Raw genomic sequence first — 24944 nt, forward strand, 5'->3', positions numbered from 1 at the left:
TTGTTTACGGCGTTTGTTGCACGTTTCCTGTATATCTAGTCTAACAAATTTTGAAATTTGGAAAGAATCGCATATCACTTACGAAAAACAATTTAACTACAGCGTGTATTGACTGATGCATTCCTAGCTGGAAACGCCCTCCACGTGGCACTGTTCACTATTAATATTTGGTATCTTCAGATATCAACTATGGACAAAAGAAATACTAATGCGCGACACTTTATCAATGATGACTTGTTTTTAACATATCATGTAACGAAATATCCAGTTACTCAGCTATGATAGTGTCTGAATGTCGTCTCCAATCAATAAATCAATTATTTTGCAGTGAAATAATCAAGAACAACTTGATTATGCTAAGAATTTAAAGATAGTTTAGTTTTATAACATTCTATCAGTCATGTATAACGGTGTGGTACATCCTGTCATGATTAATTACGCGCCGCAATTATTATCTGCATGCGAATCGCAACTCGTTTTAATCGATAATATCGATATTTGAAACGGTCGGAGTGTAGTTGCAATTGCAGGAAGTGAGTTCGGTTATATCGACCATGGAATATATCGATAAGAGGAATTAGATGGTGGTAGGTGGTGTTTTGGCGGTATGAAAATGTAGGATATTGACAGGATGGAATGCGTTAATGATACGTGGGACGACTATTTACATTAATTTGAAAACATAGATTACTTATGTGTCTATAATGCTGTTATAATCACTCTGAAGTCCATGCGTTTAACGCTAATTCGACCTTCTTAAATCCCTGGCACGGCCGCACGGAGAAATGGCTGTTGTCAGAAATGCCGTATAAATTATGAATTGTATCAGAAAGCCGTAATTATTTTAAAAATCATATTTGCGTTCATATAACTGAGAGTAGTAGTAGAAAGTGTGTTACCGCAGTGACTGGCCTGCATACCGATACTGAGTTGTTTACATTGATGGCTTAGGTCGCGAATTTTGAACCGTAGCGTGACAGAAGATTTCTAGTCGGAGAAATGGATAGGCAAGAACAAGTTATCGCTGTTGTGAAACAAGAAGCAAACGAGAATAACACTCATGCATCAGTAACCTCGGACAAACAGATGAACGACTGTAGTGAAGATACTATACCTAGTCCAACAACTGGTGACAACCCAACTGGAAACCCTTGGTGCAATACAAAGTGTGTTTTTTGTCAACATGTGTTATCGTCCGGAGACGCTCCGAAACTTTTAGATTGCCTACACGCTAGTTGTTCGTCTTGCTTGTCATTAAAATTTAACGAACAGGAGCAACTTGACGTTGAAGTAGTTGGTAAGATTTGTTTACGTTAATCAACAGCATAGTATATAATCGAAATAGCGTTTTAAATTTTGGAATTAGGTTTTTAAACAATTTTCTACAAGTGCTGTTCTTATATTGCAGAGAATAGTAATGTGGTGTGCCCCATATGTCGTGTTCACTGTTATGCTGCCAACATAATTGAAAACCAGTTTCTCTTGGAAGCAGAGGGTGACAATGAAAATGGCCAAGGCTCTTCTAAAGTTAATGATCAGAAGTGCACAAGTTGTTTAGATAATTCCATTGTCACAAGTTGGTGTGTGGAGTGCTCTGAATATATTTGTGATGGTTGTGTTCAGGTAATCATATGTTTTTAATTATTCACTGTTGTGTAACGGAAGAAATATTATGTACTTAATGAACCTTTGATGTAGGCACATCAACGTTTAAAAATTACGAAAGAACATACCATAAAGCCAAAGGAAGAGGCTGAAAATGACAATCAAGCTTCAGCTGTTACGAATGCCCCCAGAAGTCTCTACTGTGCTGTGCATAGACAGGTATGAGAGTGTAATATTTAAGTCGTTTATAAACCACATGAATATGTGGTTTTCATATCAGTTTTCCGCGTAGTGCTCAGCGCACATCTTTTAATTTGTGTTTTGTGAGATATATTCAAGGCATCGACAATCTTAAGTGAACTCTTTCCTGCTGCAGCTTTTGTTGTTAAGTAAGGAAATAAATGAATCTCGGCAACGAAAATAGCATATTAATAATAATAGTAAAAATTCAGATACAACATGTGTCTGTAGTTAGAAAGCAAAATATTTAGCCTAAAGCTATAGAAAACGTGTTACTTATAATCCAATTCAGCTTTGAAAAGTGAACTGTGACAGTTTTAAATGAGCACAAATACAGTGTGTAGGGGTGTAGTCAAGGCAGCATAAGAAGGTTCTCTAACGCTCAATTTATCATAACTTTACACAGCTCTATTGTATTTATTTATTATTACCGGTTATGTTATAATTGCTCACTTCTTGGACCGCGCTGATGCATGCTTTAGACCGTGTGAAGCTGACGTGCAGCTGATTTGGCAAATTCACATCGGCTCTCACGGCAGTTGACTTACTTGGTATGCACAGCTGATCTTCCTCTCTGGATAGTCGATCTCCAAAAATGTCTCCTCTGCAGAATAAAGCTGGTCAAGCGAATTTACCCATATCTCTCTCTCTCTCTCTCTCTCTCTCTCTCTCTCTCTCTCTCTCTCTCTCTCTCTCTCTCCTCATGAAATAAGTGGATAGTCGCAGAATACTTTTAGTTTAATCTTGGTGTATTTCAACTTCCACAAAGAACAAATTCACCATTTCTCACATAAATATTCAGAAGTTTGCAAGTCAACCGATTCGTCTCGCATTAGACTCGATTAAATACATTTACAATAGCGTTACTTTAACAACTATGTAATTTGTGAACATGTCTTGCCACTAGCAACTCCAACACATGAATTACTTAAATGTCTAATTTCATTTCTTCATTTGTCCTTAACAATCATCAGTCACTAAATGCACAGAATAATACATTAACACTCCTCGTTCTTCTCTATGCATACACTGAAACACTATGGATCGTACAGCAGGTACTTGTTGGCGGCCGCATCCACATTTCGCTTGTGGCTGCTTTTAGATCTGCACACCCAAACATGCTGTAGGCCAGATTCGTCTCTCTCTCTCACTTCTGTTTAAAATGTCATGTGTTTGCGGCAGAGGAAAGCCAAGTGGTTCTAGAATTTATGCAGAAATTCATGTAGCACTACATATTCCCCCCCCCCCCCCCCCCCCCTCAGATCGAACACGTGATACTTTATATACAATCATTATGCACATTATATCACATATAACAAAAATTCATATTTCAACAGTATACCTTGTTCCCTTCATAACCGTGAATACCCTTTTTCTTCTTATTTAGCTATTCCTAATTTTTTTCATTTTACTTTAATTATAAAATGTGAACATTTCAATCAATGGTGAAGTTTTTCTTATATCTAGGAATTGTAAGGACTAAACCTTTAGTTTACAATCGTAAGCTCCAGGTGTTCGTGACACTTGAGTACCTTATTCTAGGTAATTCCTTGTACTATTTTTTCCTTGGTACTTAATAGTATCATTATTTATAGTAGTTTGTAGTCTGGAGGTACTCTGAGCAACTGAAAGTGTTCTTTTTGACACTTGTAAACTCACATATAACATAGGCCTAATAAAGCCAGTGATGTATAAAATTCAAACTTACCAGAATAATTCCTATTAAATGTGTTACTTGTCATGATACTGTCCTTTTCCCCTAGGATCAGTACCTATACCTTACATGTGGGTTGACCCTATGAGTGCACTTCCTCCTTCCATTCTGGTAGGTACACCTCTTTATAAAACATCCCTATTTATCAGGCCACGGGACATTCTTACTCTATGTAGGTACGCCTGCCCTATATCCTTGGCAAATGTTGGGTTCATCCCCCTTATCCTTTGAGTAGGCCTCATGGTTCATTGTCGTAGTATACGTCTTTATGTGCACTATAATTAAATATTTCCTGGCAAAATAAAAATCTATTTTACACTTCACTCTCACTTCTTAGTACCTCATTTAACACTTTTAGAGTCCTCCTCTACTTTTCAACTTCTATAATCTTAGTAGATACTATGTCTACATTTAGGATGTGCAGGCCACCCTTCCTCTCTTCTACCACCGGGAGTCTGCTTCCATCAACTGCTATATTCCCTTTCCTTTCGATGTCCTAGAACTTGCTTGACAAATGGTGGTATGGTGCCACCTTGGCTTCGTCCCCAGACCTCCCTTCTCCACGACCTTTGCCAGCTTCCCAAGGATAGTACCCCCCTATAGTTTATCGTCGAGCGTTTGCTTGTCTATGTGCACTGATGGAGGATGCCACTTTCATTTACACTTGTCAACACCCCTATTAGATTCCAGCTTCCCAACCAGTGTTTGGTTTTTAATGCAGAGCTTTATGCTGTTCTCCAGGCTGTCCAGTACATTAGTCGCTATAAGCAGATATAGTATATTATATGCTTGGATTCACTCAGGTCTCTTCTGAACCTCCACACTCTATAACCTATCCACCCTTTGGTCCACTGGGTTCAGGGCTACCTCCACATGCTGCACTTGGGGGGCATCTCTATGGAATTCTTCAGGATCCCAGGGCATGTTGCTATCTGCGGAAACAAGGCAGCCGATATGGTGGCAAAGGTTGCAGTCTCTCTTTTTCAGTCAGCTGTTCATGTGGCTCCCTTTGCCAATTTCCAGAGCATTTTATGCTGTTGTGTTGTTCTGTTATGGCACACACATTGGTCTGCACTTCCCGATAATAAATTATGGGATGTAAAACTTCTTCCCTGTGCTTGAACCTCTTCCTCCTGGCCTCTTTGTTGGGAGGAGGTAATTTCAACTAGACTCCAGATTGGTCACTGTCTCTTTAGCGATCAACATCTTTTGAGTGGTGATCCTCCCCTGCTTTGTCCCCACTGCGTTCAACATGGACGGTGAGACACCTTTCACTTCAGTGCCCCTATTTTAATCTGCTACTCGCCCATTTACAGCTGTCACCGGATATATCTTCCCTTTTAGCAGATGACGCGCTCAGCTGATTGCGTCCTTATGTTTATCAGCGTCAGTGAGATGACATCGATCATTTGAAGCTCTCTTTGGGGGAAAACCCCTCTCCCCCTCCTTTTCATTAGCAGTTTTCTAAGATTTCCTTCATTTTAAGTTTCCCTCCTTCTTGAGTTTTGCTCCCATTGCTGCTGATTTAAATTTCGGTTTTTCACCATTCACTAAGCCACACAGTGGGCACCTACAACTGTAGCAGTTTTGCACCCTAAAACCATAATCATAAAAAAAGAAAGAAAAACATTAAACAATAGTCATCCAAAAGTAGTGCAGACAATTGTGAAACACTTTTGTGATTTGACCTCCACCTATTACGTTTACCATAGATTTCCCCAACATAGAGAACACATGGAGAGACACAGACTAGACTATTCATCTAACAACTCTGAGCCACATAACTGTCCTTACTCCATGTGGGAACTACAACCTGCACTAACTGCTGCATGTGACACTGCTCCAAGGCCCTACAGAATTCAGTATGGCATGCTAAAACACGTAAACATGGCATGGAAAGAAGTGTCTCTATCCTCATAAACAAAATATGGGCTGAAGACTACTATTTGGATCCATGATGGGAAGAGTGTCTGATACCAATTCTCAAGTCATGGAAGTACAAGTTTGTTGTAACGGCAACGGGAATGGTCGCAGAGTAGTAGTGACGGAAATGCGGTGGTACCTGCAGAGCGGCTCGCGAACAACAACAGAACAGGAGAGGGCGGACACGATCAACGGAGGACGTTAAGACACAACAAAAACAGACAACAGAGTAACGAACCAAACAAGACAACCATATCCACTGGAATAGAAACATGAAAGCCAGTACGCTGACTGAGGCGATATGTCCTGAGACGCACGTGATGTTAGACTGCTGGCTGAACACGAGGCAGGCGCTTAAGTATGCCATTGGGGGCGCCGCTATTGGCCGCTGGGGCCACGTGTTCCAGAGACCTCTATGACTCTTCAACGCCCATGACATCTGGCGTGGATTCAAATTCTGCAATGCACACCACCAGAAGTTGTCTCCGGATAGCTACATGAGTGTTGCACCCACTAGCTGTGCAGGAATGACCCTTGAGTGGATGATAAACCAACACCTCGTGTGGACTCTTGAAACCAAGGGATTGTTCAATCATTTGGAAATAATGACCCGCAGTAGACAATCTCCTCTAATTAAAGGGTGCAATTCAAGAGTCATCCCTACAGAAACAGCAGGTTATTGGTATCTTCTTCAATCTGGAGAAAGCATATGATACCACCTGGAGGCACAATGTCGTCTGACAACTGCATAAATGGGGTTTCATGGGCATCTCCCCATTGTGCTGCAGTCCTTCCTTACAGAAAAATATTTGCAGTATTAAGTCAGTGCTACAAACTCCAACCAGTTTCTTCAAATGAATGACATTCCTCAGAGTAACATTTGTAACAACACCCTTCAATCAGTGGCAAGGCGTCCAACCACATATTCCTTATTGTGGATGACTTTGCGGTATTCTGCTCTTCCTTGTGTCTCACAGATACTACATTTCGACTATAGCTGACCTGTAAGAGGCTGGAGGACTGAGTTGATACAACTAATTTTAAATTATCCGCAGAAAAAACTATTTGCATGTATTTTAGTCATTTCTCTCAGTGCTTTATTTACCTAAAACTCTGGCTGAGGGGCCCATCTTGGATTTTAAGACCTCAAGTATGTTTCTTGGGCTTCGTCTTTGATCAGAGGTTAACATGGCTGCGTCACCTCTATGAGCTGAAATGTTTGTCTGAAGGCACTAAACATTTTAAAATGTGTTAGTGATTAGAGCTGGAAAGCGGATCAGACCAGCCTCTTCTTACATTCTATAGAACCTTCAACTGCAAATGGCTTGACTATGGCAGTGTGATATATGGCTCAGATAGGCCTTTCTATTTAAAGATATTGGGTTCTGTCCCCTATGCTGGCATTAGAATGGCCACAGTAGCGTACTGAACCAGTCCCATTCCTAGCCTCTGTGCAGTAGCCAGTGAGCCACCACTTGCCATATGCTGAGAACTTCTCATGGTGCAATGTATACAAAGTGAGGGCCATCTCTGACCATCCTGTTGTCAATATTGGGGCTGAACAATCCGCACGATAAAGCTTTACTGCGTACTGGGCTACTGTTTTTCTGTGTGTGCATAAGATTATCTAGAGCAACTTGTGGCAGCAGACATAAAGGTACCAATTCTTAAATTGGATGGAGTATTACCCTCCTTGGATAGGTGACAGCCCCACTATTAACCTGGACAGGACAGAGCACAAGTTCATTACTCCACCTGTAGTTTAAAAAAGGATTTTTAATGGTATTGTATTGGAATATCAGGAGCATGTGATAGTCTTTACCAATGGCTCAAAGTAGGTGCACTATCTCATGCGTTCTATTAACTTTCCACATTTTGTCAGCAAAATCTGCCTACCGAACCACTTTCTGGAGTACTATGGAGAGCTCTGGGCATCAAGAAGGCACTCACTGGAGCACATGAGACTTCTTGGTGGAGAGAAGTTTCTTGTCTGTATGGACTTTTCTAGTGTTATACGGGCTATTCAGCAGCCCTGCAGATTTGATAGTTCAAGTGGTCTAGGACACTATCCATCTCTGATACAGGCAGAGGAAAGAGGTTGTTGGGTCCCTAGACACATGGGAATCAAAGGAAACGAGGAAGCTGACAGAGCAGTGAGAGCAGGAGCAGCCTGCCAGGAAAATATAACAGTTCACTGTAATGTCTGTCCACAGACTGTTGTTTAATGGGTGACAGAGAGATTGTTGGCTGCGTGATAAAGGTAGTGGCTGTAAGAAGCTGTAGTTGGTCAAAATCAGCTTGTTATCGTGGCACACTTCATTTTGGACGCCAATAAGAGATGAATTGGTCCTCACTTACCTTCGTATCGTACACTGTCCAATGAAGCTTGCTTATCTCTTGTGGTTTGAAGAACCATTGGAATGCAGTGTTCGTGGTGTCACACGCACAGTGCACCATGTTTTAACTTTGTGTTCTTTATGGTGATAGGAGGGATTTACCCTTAATTTTTGGTGGTGATGAAACAATAGCAAGAAAATTGGTGACATTAAGTGTGATGCCAGCACTCCTACACAATTTAATTGGACAGAGGTTTTAATGTGTTTTTGGGTGGCTAGCTTGTTCTATTAGTTTTGCAATCAGCCAGCCACCTTAATGCCATCTGTTGTTTTATTAATGGTATTAATGTATGTGAGTAGTAATACTGGAGGTTGTATGTGAAATTTTTTTTGTCTGCTTTTCTTTTTAAGGGGAATAACTACAGCTGAACCAGTACCATGAATGTGAGAAAGGGTGCTGGTGACGACAGTGTTAAGTGCCCGACAGGTTTCAATCTGTCCATCAGTCCGTCCGAAAGCTGTTCTTAACATTTCACATTCTTGCTTCTGCTGTATGTGGGCATTGTTGTCAAAGGTTCTGATTTCATGCTGTATGCTGATACAAGAAAAGTTAAAACTCAATAACAGAATATTAGGATGCACAATAATCATTTCAAAATATGGTTTTAATTTGGAATGAAATGCATGTGTTGTTGTAACTATTTGAGCATCAGCTCATTGTTGACTTTATATTCGCATAAATGTTGAATTTTCTATTTTCTGGGTTTCCCACATCTGAGCGAAGGTGAAATGAACAGTGAACATAAGAAATAATACTGTTTGGGTGTTATTGTTGATGAGTATGAAACCCACAATTTTGGCTCATAACTATTTTGTACAACCGAATGATGGACTATAATACATCAATAGGTATTCCAAGTCAAAATGCATTTGTCTTAAATCTAGAATTGTTTTCATACAATTTTAAAGTTTTCCATTCTTTTTTGTGCAGTTGTTGGTACATCAATTTTCTTTGAAGTCTTCTGTATGTTACAACAAAGGCTAAATGTAAACCTGACCCTTGGAACATGCATAGAGATAAACCAAATTATATTGATGACATTTAGTGTGGAACACCATTCATCTGTCTGTGTTATTCAGTCAGATACCTCTAAGGGGTACAAATTGTTTTCAAAGTATTAATTAAAATCATGAATGTGTCTGTTAGCAGCAACTGTAAAGTGGTAGTCTTGGAAAGGATGGAAAAGATCAGCCAACCAGTTAAGTAATGCAGGTTTATTTGAACTCTTGACCTGAGTTTCAATAATTATAAAATTATTTTCTTCAGAGGCATGCATGACACTTAGAACTTGCACATTGTTACAAAAGATCCAAGTAAAACAAAAATATAAAATACTGATAACAGACAGGCAGCCAGGATTACATGCTTACTTGTTATATGTTGTGTTGAAAAGGTATGTTAGATTACAGCCATTTGGCTCTTGTCAAATAAAAATTCACCTCAAAAACAATAAAATAGCAAGCTATGGGTATCAGATAACAGATTGTTAGTTGTGTGGTATGGATCAACTCTGGAAGAATGCCTTAAATAGCACCTGCTGCTTACATTGTTAAGATGCTCTGTGTACAATAACTACATAGACATACATATGTGCTTAAAAGCCAATGTGGTAGCCAGTCTGACGTGGTGGTGTAATTATTTACCCTTTTGGTAGAGATCTCTGACAGCACGGTGATCACATTACTGATGTCTGAGATGCTAGTGCACCACACATGACAAGGAGTAGACACCCATCTTCTTGGGGCATCAGGGCTCCTAGTAACAGCCCCATGCATCAGATGACCTTTGCTACGATTGGTTGGCAACCATAGGGGGAGGTGGTATCGGGATGGACGTTTCGCAGAGGAAACACATCAAACTAAATCAACAAAATGGCTGTACTTATCTGACTGTTTCAACAGATTGGTATTGATATTTCAATTCAGGCAATTACAGTCCAGCTGCTTTTCCTATCCTAGCTACCCCAAGCCATAAGACTGTGAAGTAATTTGCAAAATGGGCAATCTTGATTAAAGTCTCTTCTGTTGCACTATCTCGACCTCTTCAGACAGGTGAAAAACTAGGTGACATACCAGTGACTATTACTGCACATAAAACTTTGAATACAGTATAAGCAGTTATGTTTCAGAGTCCTTGCACTCCAGAAAGATGAGAAGTTACAAAAAAGTTATGGTTTTTATGTGTAAGTGTGACATGCAATCCCCATGCCCATGAGATCTTTCTCATGCTTATGCTTAAGACATAAATCATTTACTATATTGCGCAAAAGACAAGAAGATACAATAATATAAATGAACTGGCTGCCTGTCTTATACTGAGACAAGGAAAAATTGTTAAACCATGCATCCAGTTGACAAACATTGCAAACATTGCTCTTGCACCCTATCTACTTCAACATGTTCAAACCCAAATCTACCCCTGCCCTCCTTTCTCATGATTCCTGAGACACACCATCTTCAGGAATCACTCTCCGCACCCGGCCAGAGAAACGGCTTTGACTTGTGGCATCTACCAGAGGTAGGGCTCCCTCTTGGGACCCCTCTCCCTGGAAATCCACAGATCAGAGGTCAAAATCAGCCAGTGACTGAAGGAGTTGTGAACTCTGGGTCCGAGAGGTGCCTGTTCTTCCTCTGTTTTCTACTCTCACATTAGGGATGCTCCAAAAGTTGCAAAAGAGGAAGAGGAGGAGCAGAAGAAGAAGAAGAAGAAATTGCGAGTGAAGGCTTCTCCTGTGACTCTGGAGGTACCAGCTTCCCCCATGTCATTTATTCTGAACCAATGTTCATTGTGTCATTCTACCTCCCACTGCAGACAGACAGTGGCCCTGGCATGTTGTATGCTTTTATGGTCCCTTTACACCTAATGAGGACACCTTCAACATGGTGATCCACTGGAAATGTAATGGATATTGCTGTTACCTGTTTTCTTTTGTTCTTCACTTTGTGTTGCTCTCAAAGAAACACATTTTGCTGATGACCGTTTCCCAGCACTTCAAGATTACTGTGCATTCTGTCAGAACTGTACTGGCCCCAAGAGGACATGTCGAGGGGTCTGTACATTGATTCCCACAGATGTCATCTGTGAGTGGATTCCCCTTCGTATCACATTGGAAGCAATGTGCAAATAACACCAGCAATCACCGTTTGTAATGTTTATTTACTTCAAGGCAGCCCAAACTCTTTTTGTCCTACTTGAGTATATCAATGCACACCAGTCTATGTGGTGAAGTACAACATCCTTTAGGGGCCTTCTGATTGACTAGCTTCTTTCTGATTTTGATCTGTCTCTACTCAGTGATGGCTTCCGTGCGCCCTGTGGCCCCTTTTTGGCTATTGACCTTACAACCTATTCCCCCAAATTTGTGGCTTTGCAGCAGTGGCCGCTACACAATGATCTTTCAGTGATCCTGTCACTCCCTAGTGAGCCAGTTACCTCAGTGGGCATTTCAGAGCTATCTGGCAGTTGTTCGCCTCTGTTGTCACTTTCAGTCTCGCTCTGTCAGTTTGCATTGACAAGGTTGTGGAAGACATCTCTGAGGCAATCAACTGTGACACTGGAACTGCTATTCCCATTTCTACAAGTCCGATCTGCCATTGGCCGGTGCCATGGTTGACCAAAAACATTGTAACTACTATTCAGGATTGCAAAAGGTCCTGCAATGTCTCAACTGACATCTTTCATCACAGACTCCCCTCCTCACTTTTAATCAAGCACTAAGTCTTGCTACCTAATTAAACACAGAAAGAAGGAAAGCTGGGAGAACTGGGTCTCCTCCTTGGGAATGTATGCCTTTCCCTCTTAGGTGTGGGCCAAGCTCTGTAGTCTTCTGGGCTGCCAAAGATCGACAAATATTCCCAGTCTCATCCTTCAGGATGGTGTTTCTACCAGTGTGTCAGTTCTCACTGAACACCTTGTGACCCACTTAGTGAAAGCATTGGCATCCTCTTGTTACCTGGCTATATTTTGCATGCATAAATAACTAGTTGAGGACATCTCCTTATCCTTCAGTCCACCATTCCACTCCCCCCCCCCCCCCCCCCCTTCCCAAGCTACACCAAATAATATAATGAACCCTTGACTGACTGGAAACTGCTTCAGGCTCTTACCTCCTCACACACTACAGGCCCAGACCATGATTCAGTTCATAATCAGATGATGCAACTTCCAAAAGTTACTCAAAGGCTCTGTTCACTTGGGATCTTCGGCTGTATTTGGTTTGAAGGTGACTCCCTTCACAGTGGTGAGTGGTATCACCATCCAAATCCTAAAATCAGGCAGAAACACAATGTCATTCAGCAGCTATCATGTAAGTAGTCTCACCTACATGCTTTGCAAACTGTTCGCCAATTATACGGGGTTCTCGTATCTCAGAGCCTTTTGGCCCTCCATCATTGTGGTTTATCTAAATATCAACGCCCCATTCCAGTCTTTTTTGACTTGCATAAGGCAAATGATACTGATTGGCACCATGACTTTCTATTTAACTGCTGTGACTGGGACTTCAGAGGCTCACTACTGATTTTTACTCTTTCAGGTTAGAAATTGTATAACGCTCAGCTCCCAAGGATCCAAGAGAATGGCACCCCACAGGGCTCTTTGCTGAACTTCACACTGTTTCTCATCACCATCAATTGGTTAGTGCCCTCCATTGTGCCATTAATTACCCATGTTAACACCTTTTGCATTTGGCATAGCTCACCCCCCTGCTGTCTTGGCTGAATGCCAGCTCTAAGGCACCATCCAAAGAGCCCTCAATTGTACCCTTTCCTACGGTTTTCAGTTCCCTGCTGCAGAAATGCGGGTGATGGTTTTCTGTTGTCATACAACAATCATCCTGACGCAGAACTCCCAGTGCTTGGTTGTTGTTGTACAGTCCCAATTTTTGAGACTGCTGTGATGAAAAGCTGACTTAGCTTCCCCATATTATTTTTATCAACCAAAGAAAACAATGGAAAATCCAGGATGGAATGTAACAATACCAGAGAAGGAAAGTTGCTACTCACCATATAGCGGAGATGCTGAGTCGTGATAGACACAATAAAAAGATTCACACAATCAAAGCTTTTGGCCATTAAGGCCTTTGTCAGCAGTAGGCACACATACACAGACACGTGCGCACGCACACACACTCACATAAATGCAACTTGCACACACGTCTGCAGTCTCGGAGAGCTGAGACCACACTCAACTAAAGACTAGCTGCTTGTGGAAGCTTATAACACTCTGTAAAGCAACAGTTGCACAGCAAACATCATCGAGACAGAGAGCAACGGAGAAGCAGAAAGGGAAATTCAGTAGGCTTTTGGTACAACAACATGGTGCAGAACACAAAGCTACGGAACATGCTGTGATCAACATGACAGCAAGAAACATCAACGCAGATGCCATCTCAGCACTTAAGAAGGGACGTAACTTTGCTCCTTCATCATGAAGCATCCCCTTCGCTGACGTATTGAATGGTGTTGAACAAGCGTTTCGTAAGTTTCCAAGTGATGTAGCTGAGGAAATTAGTAGAGAAACAAACTATGTTCTTTTAAAATCCAAACCACCAGCTTCAAGCATGACTAGAGCTGAACGCAGTGGCTTCCATGCTCTTCGGAATGATCCTCTCACCGTCGTCCTACCAGTTGACAAGGACGTTTCTGCCATCTTAATTGAACGAGCCGACCTTGACGCAAAAATCAGATGGATGTTGGAGGAAGGCACATACCAAAAATTACCTTGGGACCAAAAATCCAGAATAGTGACGAAGACTTCAGAGCTTCTCAATCGGTCGTCCTCTCCAAGACACCAAGACTGCCCACGTTCTATGGTCTGCCAAAGGTGCATAAGAAGTACACGCTGTTGAGGCCGATAGTGAGTACCATCGAATCGCCGACCTGTAAACTTGCTAAACATCTGGCCAGCCTCCTCTCTACGCACATTGGATGCTGTGGACACCATATAAAGAATACGGCGGACATCATCAATCGGAGTAAAGGTCTGCGACTTTCTGAAGGGGATATTATGGTTAGCTTGATGTGGTGTCTTTATTCACGTGTGTCCCCATCACAGACTCTATTGACTTGCTGTCCCAGCTCTTTGACGACACCTTCGTGGATTTATTGAAGCACATTCTGACGTCCTCATATTTCATACATGATAGAGAATGTTTTAACCAAACTGATGGCATGGCGATGGGAAGTCCATTAGCTCCAGTAGTAGCCAACCTCTTTATGTAGCATTTCGAAGACATCGCCTTGGACACAGCTCCTGCAAAGCTAAGCTGTTTTTTATCGCTATGTTGACGATACCTTCGTCATTTGGCCACATGGATAAGAAAAGTTAGAAGAGTTCCTGGAGCACCTCAACAGCATCCACAACCACATCAACTTCACAATGGAAGTAGAGGAGGAGGGTTCCCTGCCGTTCTTGGACGTGCTTGTCCGCCGTAAACCCAATGGGTCTCTAGGTCAGAGCCCACCCACATGGATCGGTATCTGCATGCCACCAGCTTCGATCACCCAGCACAGAAATAGTCAGTTCTGAGGGCCTTAGTACATCGAGCTGAAACTGTCCCACATGCTGAAAACTTGCCGAGAGAATTCCGCCACTTATGCAAAGTTTTTAAGGAAAATGATTATGACAACAAACAGATCTCACAAGCATTGTCATCCGAGCCTCAAAGGAAGAAGACCTCTGAAGAAGACACCAAGCAGGTTGCATTCTTACCTTTTTGTGGTTCGACAACAGGGAAGATTAGTTGGCTCCTGAAGAGGCATAAAATAGACACAATCTTCAGGCCTCTGGAAAGTAATGAAATCTGTGAAAGAAGATGTAGGCCTCAGAAAGCCAGGAGTTTACAAGATACCGTGTGGATGTGGGCAGTTCTATGTCGGCCAGACTGTTCGCACTATTGAACAGCGCCGCATAGCACATGTGGTGTGGGATTGAGCACCAGTCTTGTCAAGAGTGACAGCGCAGCTACGTAAGAGCGGCAGTGACAACCACACGACAGTCATCCACTTGACAATGTCAGAGGAGGTCTCTGCCGAAAGCTCGTGGGCAGTAAACCACTTGACGTGGCTTGAAACCCATGAATGTTTTATTAACGGATATTGCCGCGAAAGCATGCATTCGTACAGATAGCGCTTCACTCGCCTATAGTTGTTTGGCCCTTGTCCCTTGTCTCATCCTGATTGGACTCCATTTACCAGGTTTATGGATCAACACTATTCAACAATTTCTTAATCATCGAACTTATCAAATTATTTTTGCCTACAAGGGGGCTTCAGTGACCTGACTCCCACCGTTGAGTGAAATTACCTGTTTGAATCCACCTCAAGGTCCTCTGACAAGATGTCCACCTAACCCCTTAGAATGTGCTCCCTGTGTTTTTCTGCCCCCCTCCCCCCCCCCCTCCTCCAAACCCCCTGTTCGGCATCCAGACCAGCTATTAGTATTGATTTGTTTCAAGGTCTTAAAATTTCAGTCACTTCCATGATCCTGTGGCATTTATCCCTTTCGTTCTTCTAGAGGATCAAGTTGCTGCCGTCATTTACACTGTTACCTCTAAAACGAAGGGTAGTATTTGATATACTTTCCATCTCCATCCAGTCAGGAACAAGATTTGTTGCATGGAACATTTAATGTTTTTATGGCAGAACCAATCCCCATTAACATAGCCTTATGTTTTACTAAAAGGACTCCCTCAAACACATCTTAATTCATAGTGACTCAGTGAGCAGTCTCCAGGCCACTGGTCGATGTTAAGTCCATTTTACATGAGCAACTTTCTGGTCAAGATCAACTACTCTAAGTGCATGCACCTTTTGTGCATGCATTAAATTGGCAACCAATGTATGTCTGATGTACGTGGTCTACGAGGTTTGGAACTTTAATAGTGGCAACTATTTATTTGCAGCTCGTACAAAATAGACACATTTCAAAGTTTTACTGACTTTCAAAGGAGTCATCATCATTGTGTATAACCCATTGCCAGCGATGTGAAAGTTGCAGGATACTCTTAGAAGTGCCAGCCATGTTGACAGTTAGAGTGGCACGGTCTATTGCCTGACAAATTTGTAGCAGTTCTGAAGCAAGTGCTGTGAAGTGTTTCCTTCAGTTTAGCAAGAGAGTTGAACTTACGAGGGCTTAAGTCAGGGGAGTGCAGCAGGTGATATAGCACTTAGCAGCCACATCAATCAAACAAATCAGTAACAGCTTGCACTGTACGTGCTTGAGCATTGTTCTGCAAAATGATGGTCAGGTCCTGCAGAAAGTGTCATCACTTCTGTCTCTAAGCTGGTCGTAGGTTGGGTTCCAAAAATAATCCTTATTATGTCGTTTTCTTTATATTTGTGGCACATTGAAAAGTTACATGACATCCTGGTATTTTTTCCTACACGTGTTCTCCTACAAGAGAGAGAAAATATCTAAAAACAAAAATATTTACTTTTTACAGAGAATAAAACTGTACAATACAAAAATAAAAATGTAAAATTATGAACTTATTTTAATGAAAGTTATTTCAGTAGTGAAAAAGTCTGATTTATTGGACGAAAAAAATAATTTTTGTATTTGGCGCTTAGCAGGGAAACAAGATGCAAAGGGTAAAGCAAAAAGGCACTATTTACTGTGTTCTACATGTTGTGTGATGTGTTTGCAAGAATGTATTTTCTAGAGAAAATTCTTGCTTATGTTTTCATGAGAGTAGAGAATTTACCACAAGACTGTTGACAAGAACTTCCAGTATGAAATCTGCTTTGGTCATTAATAAACTGTGTTGTAATTGTTTGTTACTACATTTTGATTTTTCTATAAAAAGGAAAGTCCCACATAATCACACTTTCACCACTCAAATTCCAAACTGCACAACAAACAACTCTCACTACATTACCAATTTGATCAAAAGTGACCTCTCAAAGCAAACAAGACTCAGTACGGGAATATAATGCCAGGGGCACAGTAGATGCACTTGTCTCGAGTAGTCAGTGGAGACAAGGAGTTGATTTGGGCCCCTGTGGGTATCCCAGCGAACAGACTGGTCAACCATTTGGTTGAGAAGCTATTAGCTGCCCAGCATTCATTTTGACAATAACAGGTGTGGATTTGCGGATGCATATAAGGCCTCTCCTCATTCATAGGTAGAACATCTGGTGGGCTAATGTCCCCTCTGGTAAACTGCACCCTATAGAGGAGACTACTGCTGCATTGCACTTCTCCTTCCGTTCCACCTTAACGAATCCACCGTCCTGTGTTGCACCACATCTGTCATATCAGACTAACTCATAGTGTTATTTTATGCAATGAGACACCCCTACAATATGGTTGTGGAGCCTTATAGACAGTAGCTCGTACATATCCTTGTGGAAAGACCACTTCCTGTGATTCTCCAAATGTGGTCTTCCAGATTCTTTGCCTCTAATATTGATGACTTGGCCAATTGAACTGGTTCTCTGTTTTCTCTGTGCGAGTGGTATTTATTCTCAGAATTAACCCCTTAAACTGCCAAACTACCTCCAGGATGTGGGCTGCGTAGCTGGGGTTGAGGTGTTGCCTGCCACATGCTGGGTCTGGCAGACCCCGACCACACTTCCTTTGCCAGGTACCTCTGTCACTCTCCTTTCACTCCTTTTAATTACTTTTAGATGCAGTTCCCTGTGTTTTCTGCCCCACCCTCTTTTTCTGTTGAACGGTGGATGCTGTTCTCTTCTTTAACTCATTAATACTTTTACTGTAATGGATCGAGGGCAGTACTGTGGAAGGCACAGCTCCCACCGCATGCAAAGTCCTAGGGGACACTCACAGGTGGATGCCCCCCCCCCCCCCCCCCACTTGCTGCCTAAATTATTTCTCGTACCTTGTTTCATTATTTATGAGCAAACTGATGTCCATTACTGAAACCTCCTGACTAGAATGCATTCCTTACTCTGTAACTGTATTTGTGCCCTTAATTGAGTTGGAATTGGGGTGGGGGTATTCAGTTAGGGTGGGGTTTCCTGTGCCACGGATGAGCCCTGGAATACTTTCTGTCTGCCCTGACCTACATACTGGCCTGGACTACATACTATTACTTCTCTGTGAATTTTTTCTCAGGTCTAGCATGTGTGTTACCTTCAGTGCCTCGATTTTACCCTTCCTACATACTTTAATCATCTGATCACATTTCTGGCAGATATTATAACTCTAAATGAACTAACACTGTACCAGGGAACTGATGATCTCACAGTTTAGTTCCTTAACCCCTAACCAACCAGCAATTTAACGTACAAGGGGAAACAAAGTGGTGGTCTACAGTTCATAATTACTTGTCTTTGTGTCCGTGTTCTGGCTTACATTTCAAACCTCTTCACATAATCGCATGTAGTAAAGGGATGTGACATTGTTGATTGTTGCCTATCAATATGGAAGGGTGCGTTAATCTCAGGAGAACCATTGGTGCTATTCAAGAAGTGTAGTCTATCGGACAACGTCCCCTTACGTTCTGTACTGTTCTTTAATGACAAAACAAATGTAAAAATGCACAAGGACTCATATAATCATCCACACAATACGAATACACTTAAACACTCAATAAAAGGTCAAAGGAATGCAGTGGGAAACCACTTTAGTCACAGTGATATAGAAGGTTGATGTGAGTGGTTAATCCCTCTGAAACTAGAGTACATATGGCTCCCAACATGTATCACTCTCTTGTCTGATGCATAGTGGTAGTCATTTTCACAGCTTATTTACCTATAACGTTTCTTATTTGGGCACCTGAAGTTGAAGACATTCCCATGTGAGGAAAATCTAAGTTTCTCACCAGGAATTGAACCTGAGGTCCTTGTGTGAATAGCCAGCAATGTTAGTCTCTAGGTCATATAAAAAATTTAAAAAAAAAAAAAACTCCGAGTCATCTGAAAATGATTGAGAAATGTAGACAGTCTGTTTCAGGCACTGGAGATAGTTCTTTGAAAAAATTGTTCATCTCTTCCTTCCTGAAAAATCAACATGGGCATCTGTGTAACACTTTTCTTTGTTTCATTGTGACTTCTCATGGTGATAACTTACCCGCAACTATTGCTAAACCAATATCTCCTCCAAAGTGAAATTATAATTAGGTTAAATGTTCAAGAAAGCAAGATATAATCTGTCACCTGCTGTCTCCCATTGCTAAACTTCAAAACTGGTCTATGTGATATAGTTTAGTTGTTATTCCTTTGAGTGTTGTGTTTGTAGTAAGATACATTATGAGAAAATTAATGTAGCAGGGGGAGACTGTTAATGTTCTTAACTGTTTAAATACATATGTACAAGTTGTGCATACACTAATGGTACATGAAATTAGCATAATTTTCTTTTGTGTCATGAATACATGTTGTATGTTTGGTGTACAATATCAGTAACTGAAAATATGTCAATATGTGGTTTTATATAGGCCACAAAATTGCAGTTGTTCACACACATTCCAGTAACTGGATTATTTAAAGGGGCTACAGGATGTTAATTTAAGTGTGTGAAACTGGAAATATGTGTAGAGTGCAGTCAAAGTATTTTATTAAACATTGCAGGCATTGAAGTGTAGTTGTGTGGTGAATGTGTTCTTCTGGTTGCAGTAACAAAATACGTGTATCTTTATAGGAGCGGCTATCTTTGTTTTGTGAAACCTGTGACAAGTTGACATGTCGAGATTGTCAGCTAACTGACCACAGAGATCACAAATACAAGTTTATACATGAAATTGCAGCTGAAACAAGGGAAACTATATCTGGCCTTCTATCAGAAGTCAGGTAATTGTAACACTATGAACATTCTGTATTTCTTTCTCCAGCATTTAATTTTAGCACAGTGTATTATTCATGTTTACTAGTTTTGTTCAGGGAGCTTGTTATGTCTTTTACAGCTACAAACGTGTGCTGTTGACAAGTGCAATGAAAGTTATAGATGATCGACAAACACTAATCTTAGAGAAGAAAAAAGTTACTGTTGAAGAAATAAAAAATCTAGTCTTCAAGTAAGTACATAAATTAATATTGCCAAAATTGAGAGAATTTTATAGAAAGTGCAAGAGTAGGGTTGCCAGTGAACACTCTAACTTTTAATACTGAATTCAGATTTATTATGCAAACACAGTAAAATGCACAGAAGAAATTGAACTGCCTTCTAAACGGAATGTGTGCCTGTTTGTGAAAAGACACAGAGTTCGTTGTATCATGCAAACATTTTGTTAATGAGTGGTTTCTGGAAACATCAAGAAAACTTACTAATTAAATGGCAAATACTGACAGTGGCTCAGTAAATTTAGAACAAGCGCACACTGGCCTGTGATTCTACCTTTCACACTACACAGGATGATGTACAGGCTGCAGCTCATCTCTCAGGAAATAGATAATCTGCTTTTTCAGTGGATGTTATGGAACGCACTACAAAATATAGGCTGGAAGTTGACAAAGGTTTGTAATACGACTGTGCTTAATAATTCTAATTGTCTACTTGTATTGTCACATCCATACCACCATTATTGTGATGTTTGAAGGTAACTGCTCTGATTGAGTCATTGCAGATGCCAAATGTCTTCACAGGCTTCTATGTGCACCAAAGCACTGTTTTCTTAATGTTTTTAATAACCCTGTTTCCCATATTGGCGTCATGAGTCACCTGAGCTGTGACGTAATTGACCACTGTTTGCAGTTGTTATACTTTTGTCCTTTATGTGAGGTAATGAAGTACAGATGAAAGCCAGGTTTCTTGCTTCTACAGTTCTGGTAGTGAGCTGTTTGATGTGATCTTCTTGATTATCATTGGACAATGGACATGGGATGTCCCTTGTTTCTTTTCCATTTGGGCAACCATCTTGTGCTGTATATGAATGTTAAGACCAGCTGTAGTGTGTGCTAGTCTTTCCACTCAGTCTCCATGAATGTGAGGGACATATCCACGAATATGTTATTAAAATATGTCTGTGGATTGTTGCCATATACCATTCCTGTGGATGATGTTGCAATATAAAATTACTTATGACACTAGTTTTAGATCATCACATGATGTACTGAATGCTACAGAATTATGTACACTGTAATTCCTTCTCATTTGTGCTCAGGCAAAGAGAGCCCTCTACTAATAATGGCCTCCCTTCTTTTGTTCTGCTATTTCAGCACTTGTTTGTGAGGATTGATTAAGTGATAGGTTGATGTAACTTGCTCATGAAGACTAGCGATGTCTTGTAACATCATAACTAACGTCACAATGGAAGTGATTATGGAGGCCTGCAGGCACTTTGTTCTGTCAAATTTCTGCAAGAAAACCAAGTTACCTGATGTTGGATTTTCATAAAAATACTGAGATGGTGGTTGTAAAGATCTGGAATGACAAAGAACAATTTCCATCTCATTGGAGTCTAATTCATTTCATTTTATATCATACTCCTTCTATTAAATATTGAAACTTTTTCATTCCCACTTGAACCAATGAGGCGCGAGGTATTTTCTTCAGTGAATATTTGATGGGACATATTCATAGCTACTGTGAATTTTTCCCTACCAGTTAAAAGGATCAGTCGCTGACAGTCTATGAGTTAGGACATATGGTGAGCACTTCTCAGATCCCAGTAAGTTGTAAAATGATGGAACAAATTCAGCATTGATTTTGCATCAAATTTGGCCAGAAGTGTGGTGATATCTAAGTGAAAACCTTTCACAAGTTTCAACAGGCTTTTGGGGTTGACACTATGTGTGACACGTGGATAAAAGAGTGGTACAACTTCTTCAAAGATGGCTGTACATCAGTCAACAGCAAACCACATTCAGGCAAACACTCAGCAAGCCAAAATGACAATTTCATTGAGCAAGTGGGGAGTTTGGTCATGGAAGACCACTATATCACAGTACGAGAACTTTTGAATTATGTGGGGTTAAGCACTGTAGAAGTACATATAATTTTGACTAATGACTTGTGCATGAGGAGAGTATCTGCTTAATTCGTACCCCAGCTGCTGACAATGGAGCAGAAGCAAAGCTGTCTGGAATCACACAGGACAATGCAAGCAGTCACCCCAACTTTCTTAACACCTTGCTTGGTCGTAGGTGTTTGTAGGTTCAACCCAGAAACCTAGATGTGGTCATCACAGTGGAAACATCTGACATCCCTGAGGCCAGAAAAAGTTTGCTAGGACTGCAGCAAGGTCTTGTTGACTATTTCCTTCAAATTTTATGGAATGGTGCATCATGAGTACACTCTCAAAGGCCAGATCATCACAAAGGAATACAACTCGGAGGTCCTTCAGCGCCTTTTTGATGCTGTACAGTATGTCTGATTCAGAATTTTCTTACCAAATACAACATTCCTGTAGTTGGTCAGGCACTTCTTCTCTAGACACAGCTCTGAGTGACTTTTGGTTATTTCCAAAGCTGAAAATTGCCCTTTAAGAAAAACAGTATGACCAAGAGAAGATCATGTGCAAACTGACGATCTGACTGATCACCATTCAAAAGACATATTCCAGAAGTGCTTCTGACAAAGGTGGGAACACTGACAGGAATTTGTGCATTACCAAAGAGATGAATGAGATTAGGTTTCTATACTTCCTGATCAGTAATTATATTTCTGCCAGCCAGAGGTTCTGTACTTTTTGGGAATACCTCATATTTCAGCAGCCATATCCTATAATGATGTGGTGACTGGAAAATCACCTATGCTGAGGTGTTCTTCAAATGCATTCGGCAGCATATACCATACTTTTTTGCATCCACATTCCTTTACTGTTGTGACAGTGTACCGTTGAAGCTCAATGGCCATTTTGCTTGTGACCCTGTCAGATCTTTCAGTATGGCCTTGGTGGCCAAATAAATTTGATCAGAACTTACAAATTGTAAGGCAGTCTTTGTCAGTTGCAAAACAATTATTGTTGAACTGAGAGCAATTATTGTTCTACTGTAAGTGTGCAGGTCTCTTCAGATAAAGTTTACATAATTTAACAAGACTCTGATGGACATCAGTACTCAATAAAGACGGAGACAGAGTGATCTTTCCTGTTGTTGCAAAACACATTGATGTCTCTTGAAGTAGTTGCTTTAGTGGTTGTCTCATTGTAGCAAAATAATCTGTGTGTGATAGGAATGTATCTCAAGTTTAGTTTCTCTCCACACATCTTCAAGGAAACACTTATGTCATTAGAGCAACAGAGCAATGTTAACTGTTTGAGATATCAGTGTCTTGCAGCTGTAGTTCCAGCAAATGCTTTGATTTGTCATTGTTCAAAGGCCCGCGGTATTCCTGCCTGTCGTTAAGAGGCGGCTAAAAGGAGTCTCAAACTTTTCGGCCTTGTATTATGGTCCCCTGTTAGGTTTGACCTCCATCTCTCAAAATTTTCCGAAGAGCGAGCCGATTGGGGAAGGGCGCCTTACTTGGTGCATTGTGTCCATCTTGCGATCAGACCTTTCGCCAACTTATACACCGTTGAACTGCAGTCCTGTCCGCTCTCCATCTCTTGGGCATGACTCTTTTTGTGCGTGCAGATAACACCTTGCACTGTGCAGTGCCTCTTTCTGCACCGACGGCGACCATGGACCACATGTTACCTAACATCCAGCACGGTAGCCAGTCCGTTGTGGTGGGGCCGCCATGCCTGCGCCGTTAACTCCCCACGTATGCCAAGAAGTAGATACCTACCCTCCTGGGGTATCGGGACTCCCGGCAACGGCCATCCTGCCAGGTGGCTCTTGCCGTGGCTGGGTGGCGCCCGTGGGGAGGGCCCTTGGTCGGAGTAGGTGGCATCAGGGCGGATGACCCGCAATGAAGCGTGGTACATCGTCTCTCGCTGGTGGCCAGCCGCCAGCAGTCTCTAAGCGTTCTCGGGCTCAGTTTAATGCTCAGAAGTACGATCCGAAAACGTTCCCCTCCCTGGCCATACCGTGGGAGGAACGTAAGTCTCAGGATGACAGTAGCAGTTATTCGCCCCGCTTCTTAGTTTGTATGAGGGTTGAAGCCTCAGTTCTTCGTCCAGCATTTAAAGGACAAGTTTGGGGAGGTGAAGGGCTTGTCAAAAATGCGCTCTGGGTCAGTCCTGATACAAACGGCATCCTCTGCCCAGTCACGACGGTTACTCGCTTGTGACAAGATGGGGGATGTTGCCGTTACGATCACACCCCATAAGAGTTTAAATATGGTCCAGGGAGTTATTTACCATAGGGATCTTCTTTTGCAGTCTGATGAAGAGCTGCGCGCCAATTTAGAGTGCCGAAGTGTACATATTGTCCGGCGCATTCCTAAGGAAAATCAGATTGCTACTGGTGCCTTCATCTTGGCCTTCGAAGGGGATACATTACCGGAAAAAGTCAAGGTGATGGTCTATCGATGTGACGTTCAGCCCTATATCCCTCCGCCGATGCGGTGCTTTAAGTGCTGGAAGTTCGGCCATATGTCTTCTCGCTGCACTTCCAGCCTCACATGTCGAGATTGCGGACGCCCATCACATCCCAATACTCCATGTGCCCCGCCTCCCATCTGTGTCAACTGTGGGGAGCACCATTCACCTTGCTCGCCAGACTGCCGAATTTTCCAGAAAGAGTGTAAAATCATGGAATACAAGACCCTGGACCGACTAACCTATACTGAGGCCAAGAGGAAATACGACAGACGCCATCCTGTGAGAATGACATCTTCCTACTCTGCTGCTACAACACCTGTGCTAGCCCCGTCTGTTTCTCCAATTGTGGCTGGATCGACAAGTAGTAAAACTCCTCCTGCCCCCTCGCCAGTGGGGGGCTCTACCCACTGGGTTGCTCCTGCACCACCTACCTCAGGAGCAACACCATCCCACCCATCGGGGACGTCCGACCCCACTTCTAAGCCGGAGAAGTGTCCAACTTCTTTGGCTTCTCACGCTCGCAAGGGGTCCCTTGGGTCCCTCCCTTCCCAGGTTTCTGCCAGCGAGAAGCCTGACGACCGACAATGGCGTAAGTGCCCGCAATCAGCTGGTCATAGGGCTTCACGATCCTCCTCCGTCCCGGAGACTGAATCGGTGAAGCCCTCCCAGTCGGTGTGACCCAAGGAACGGCGTGAGAAACCCAAGAAGAGCTCTCAGCCCAAGGAACTCGCGGTGGCA

The 24944-nt window shown here is 41.9% G+C and overlaps 1 protein-coding gene across 2 annotated transcripts in view; it reads left to right on the top strand.

The window, feature by feature from the left end:
* The first annotated feature begins 535 nt into the window (after positions 1-535).
* LOC126281260 (transcription intermediary factor 1-beta) overlaps positions 536-24944 on the top strand; it is a 124995-nt gene continuing 100586 nt past the window's right edge. The window contains exons 1-5 of one of the 2 annotated variants that reach the window (XM_049980062.1): positions 536-1297; positions 1409-1623; positions 1699-1824; positions 19484-19632; positions 19746-19856. In XM_049980062.1, coding sequence (XP_049836019.1) covers positions 1000-1297; positions 1409-1623; positions 1699-1824; positions 19484-19632; positions 19746-19856 — 899 coding nt within the window. In that variant the 5' untranslated portion in view covers positions 536-999. The remainder of the gene's footprint in view (positions 1298-1408; positions 1624-1698; positions 1825-19483; positions 19633-19745; positions 19857-24944) is intronic. The other variant, XM_049980063.1, reaches the window with a different exon arrangement.

This window comes from Schistocerca gregaria, chromosome 7 (assembly GCF_023897955.1).
Source record: "Schistocerca gregaria isolate iqSchGreg1 chromosome 7, iqSchGreg1.2, whole genome shotgun sequence".
Taxonomy (NCBI): domain Eukaryota; kingdom Metazoa; phylum Arthropoda; class Insecta; order Orthoptera; family Acrididae; genus Schistocerca; species Schistocerca gregaria.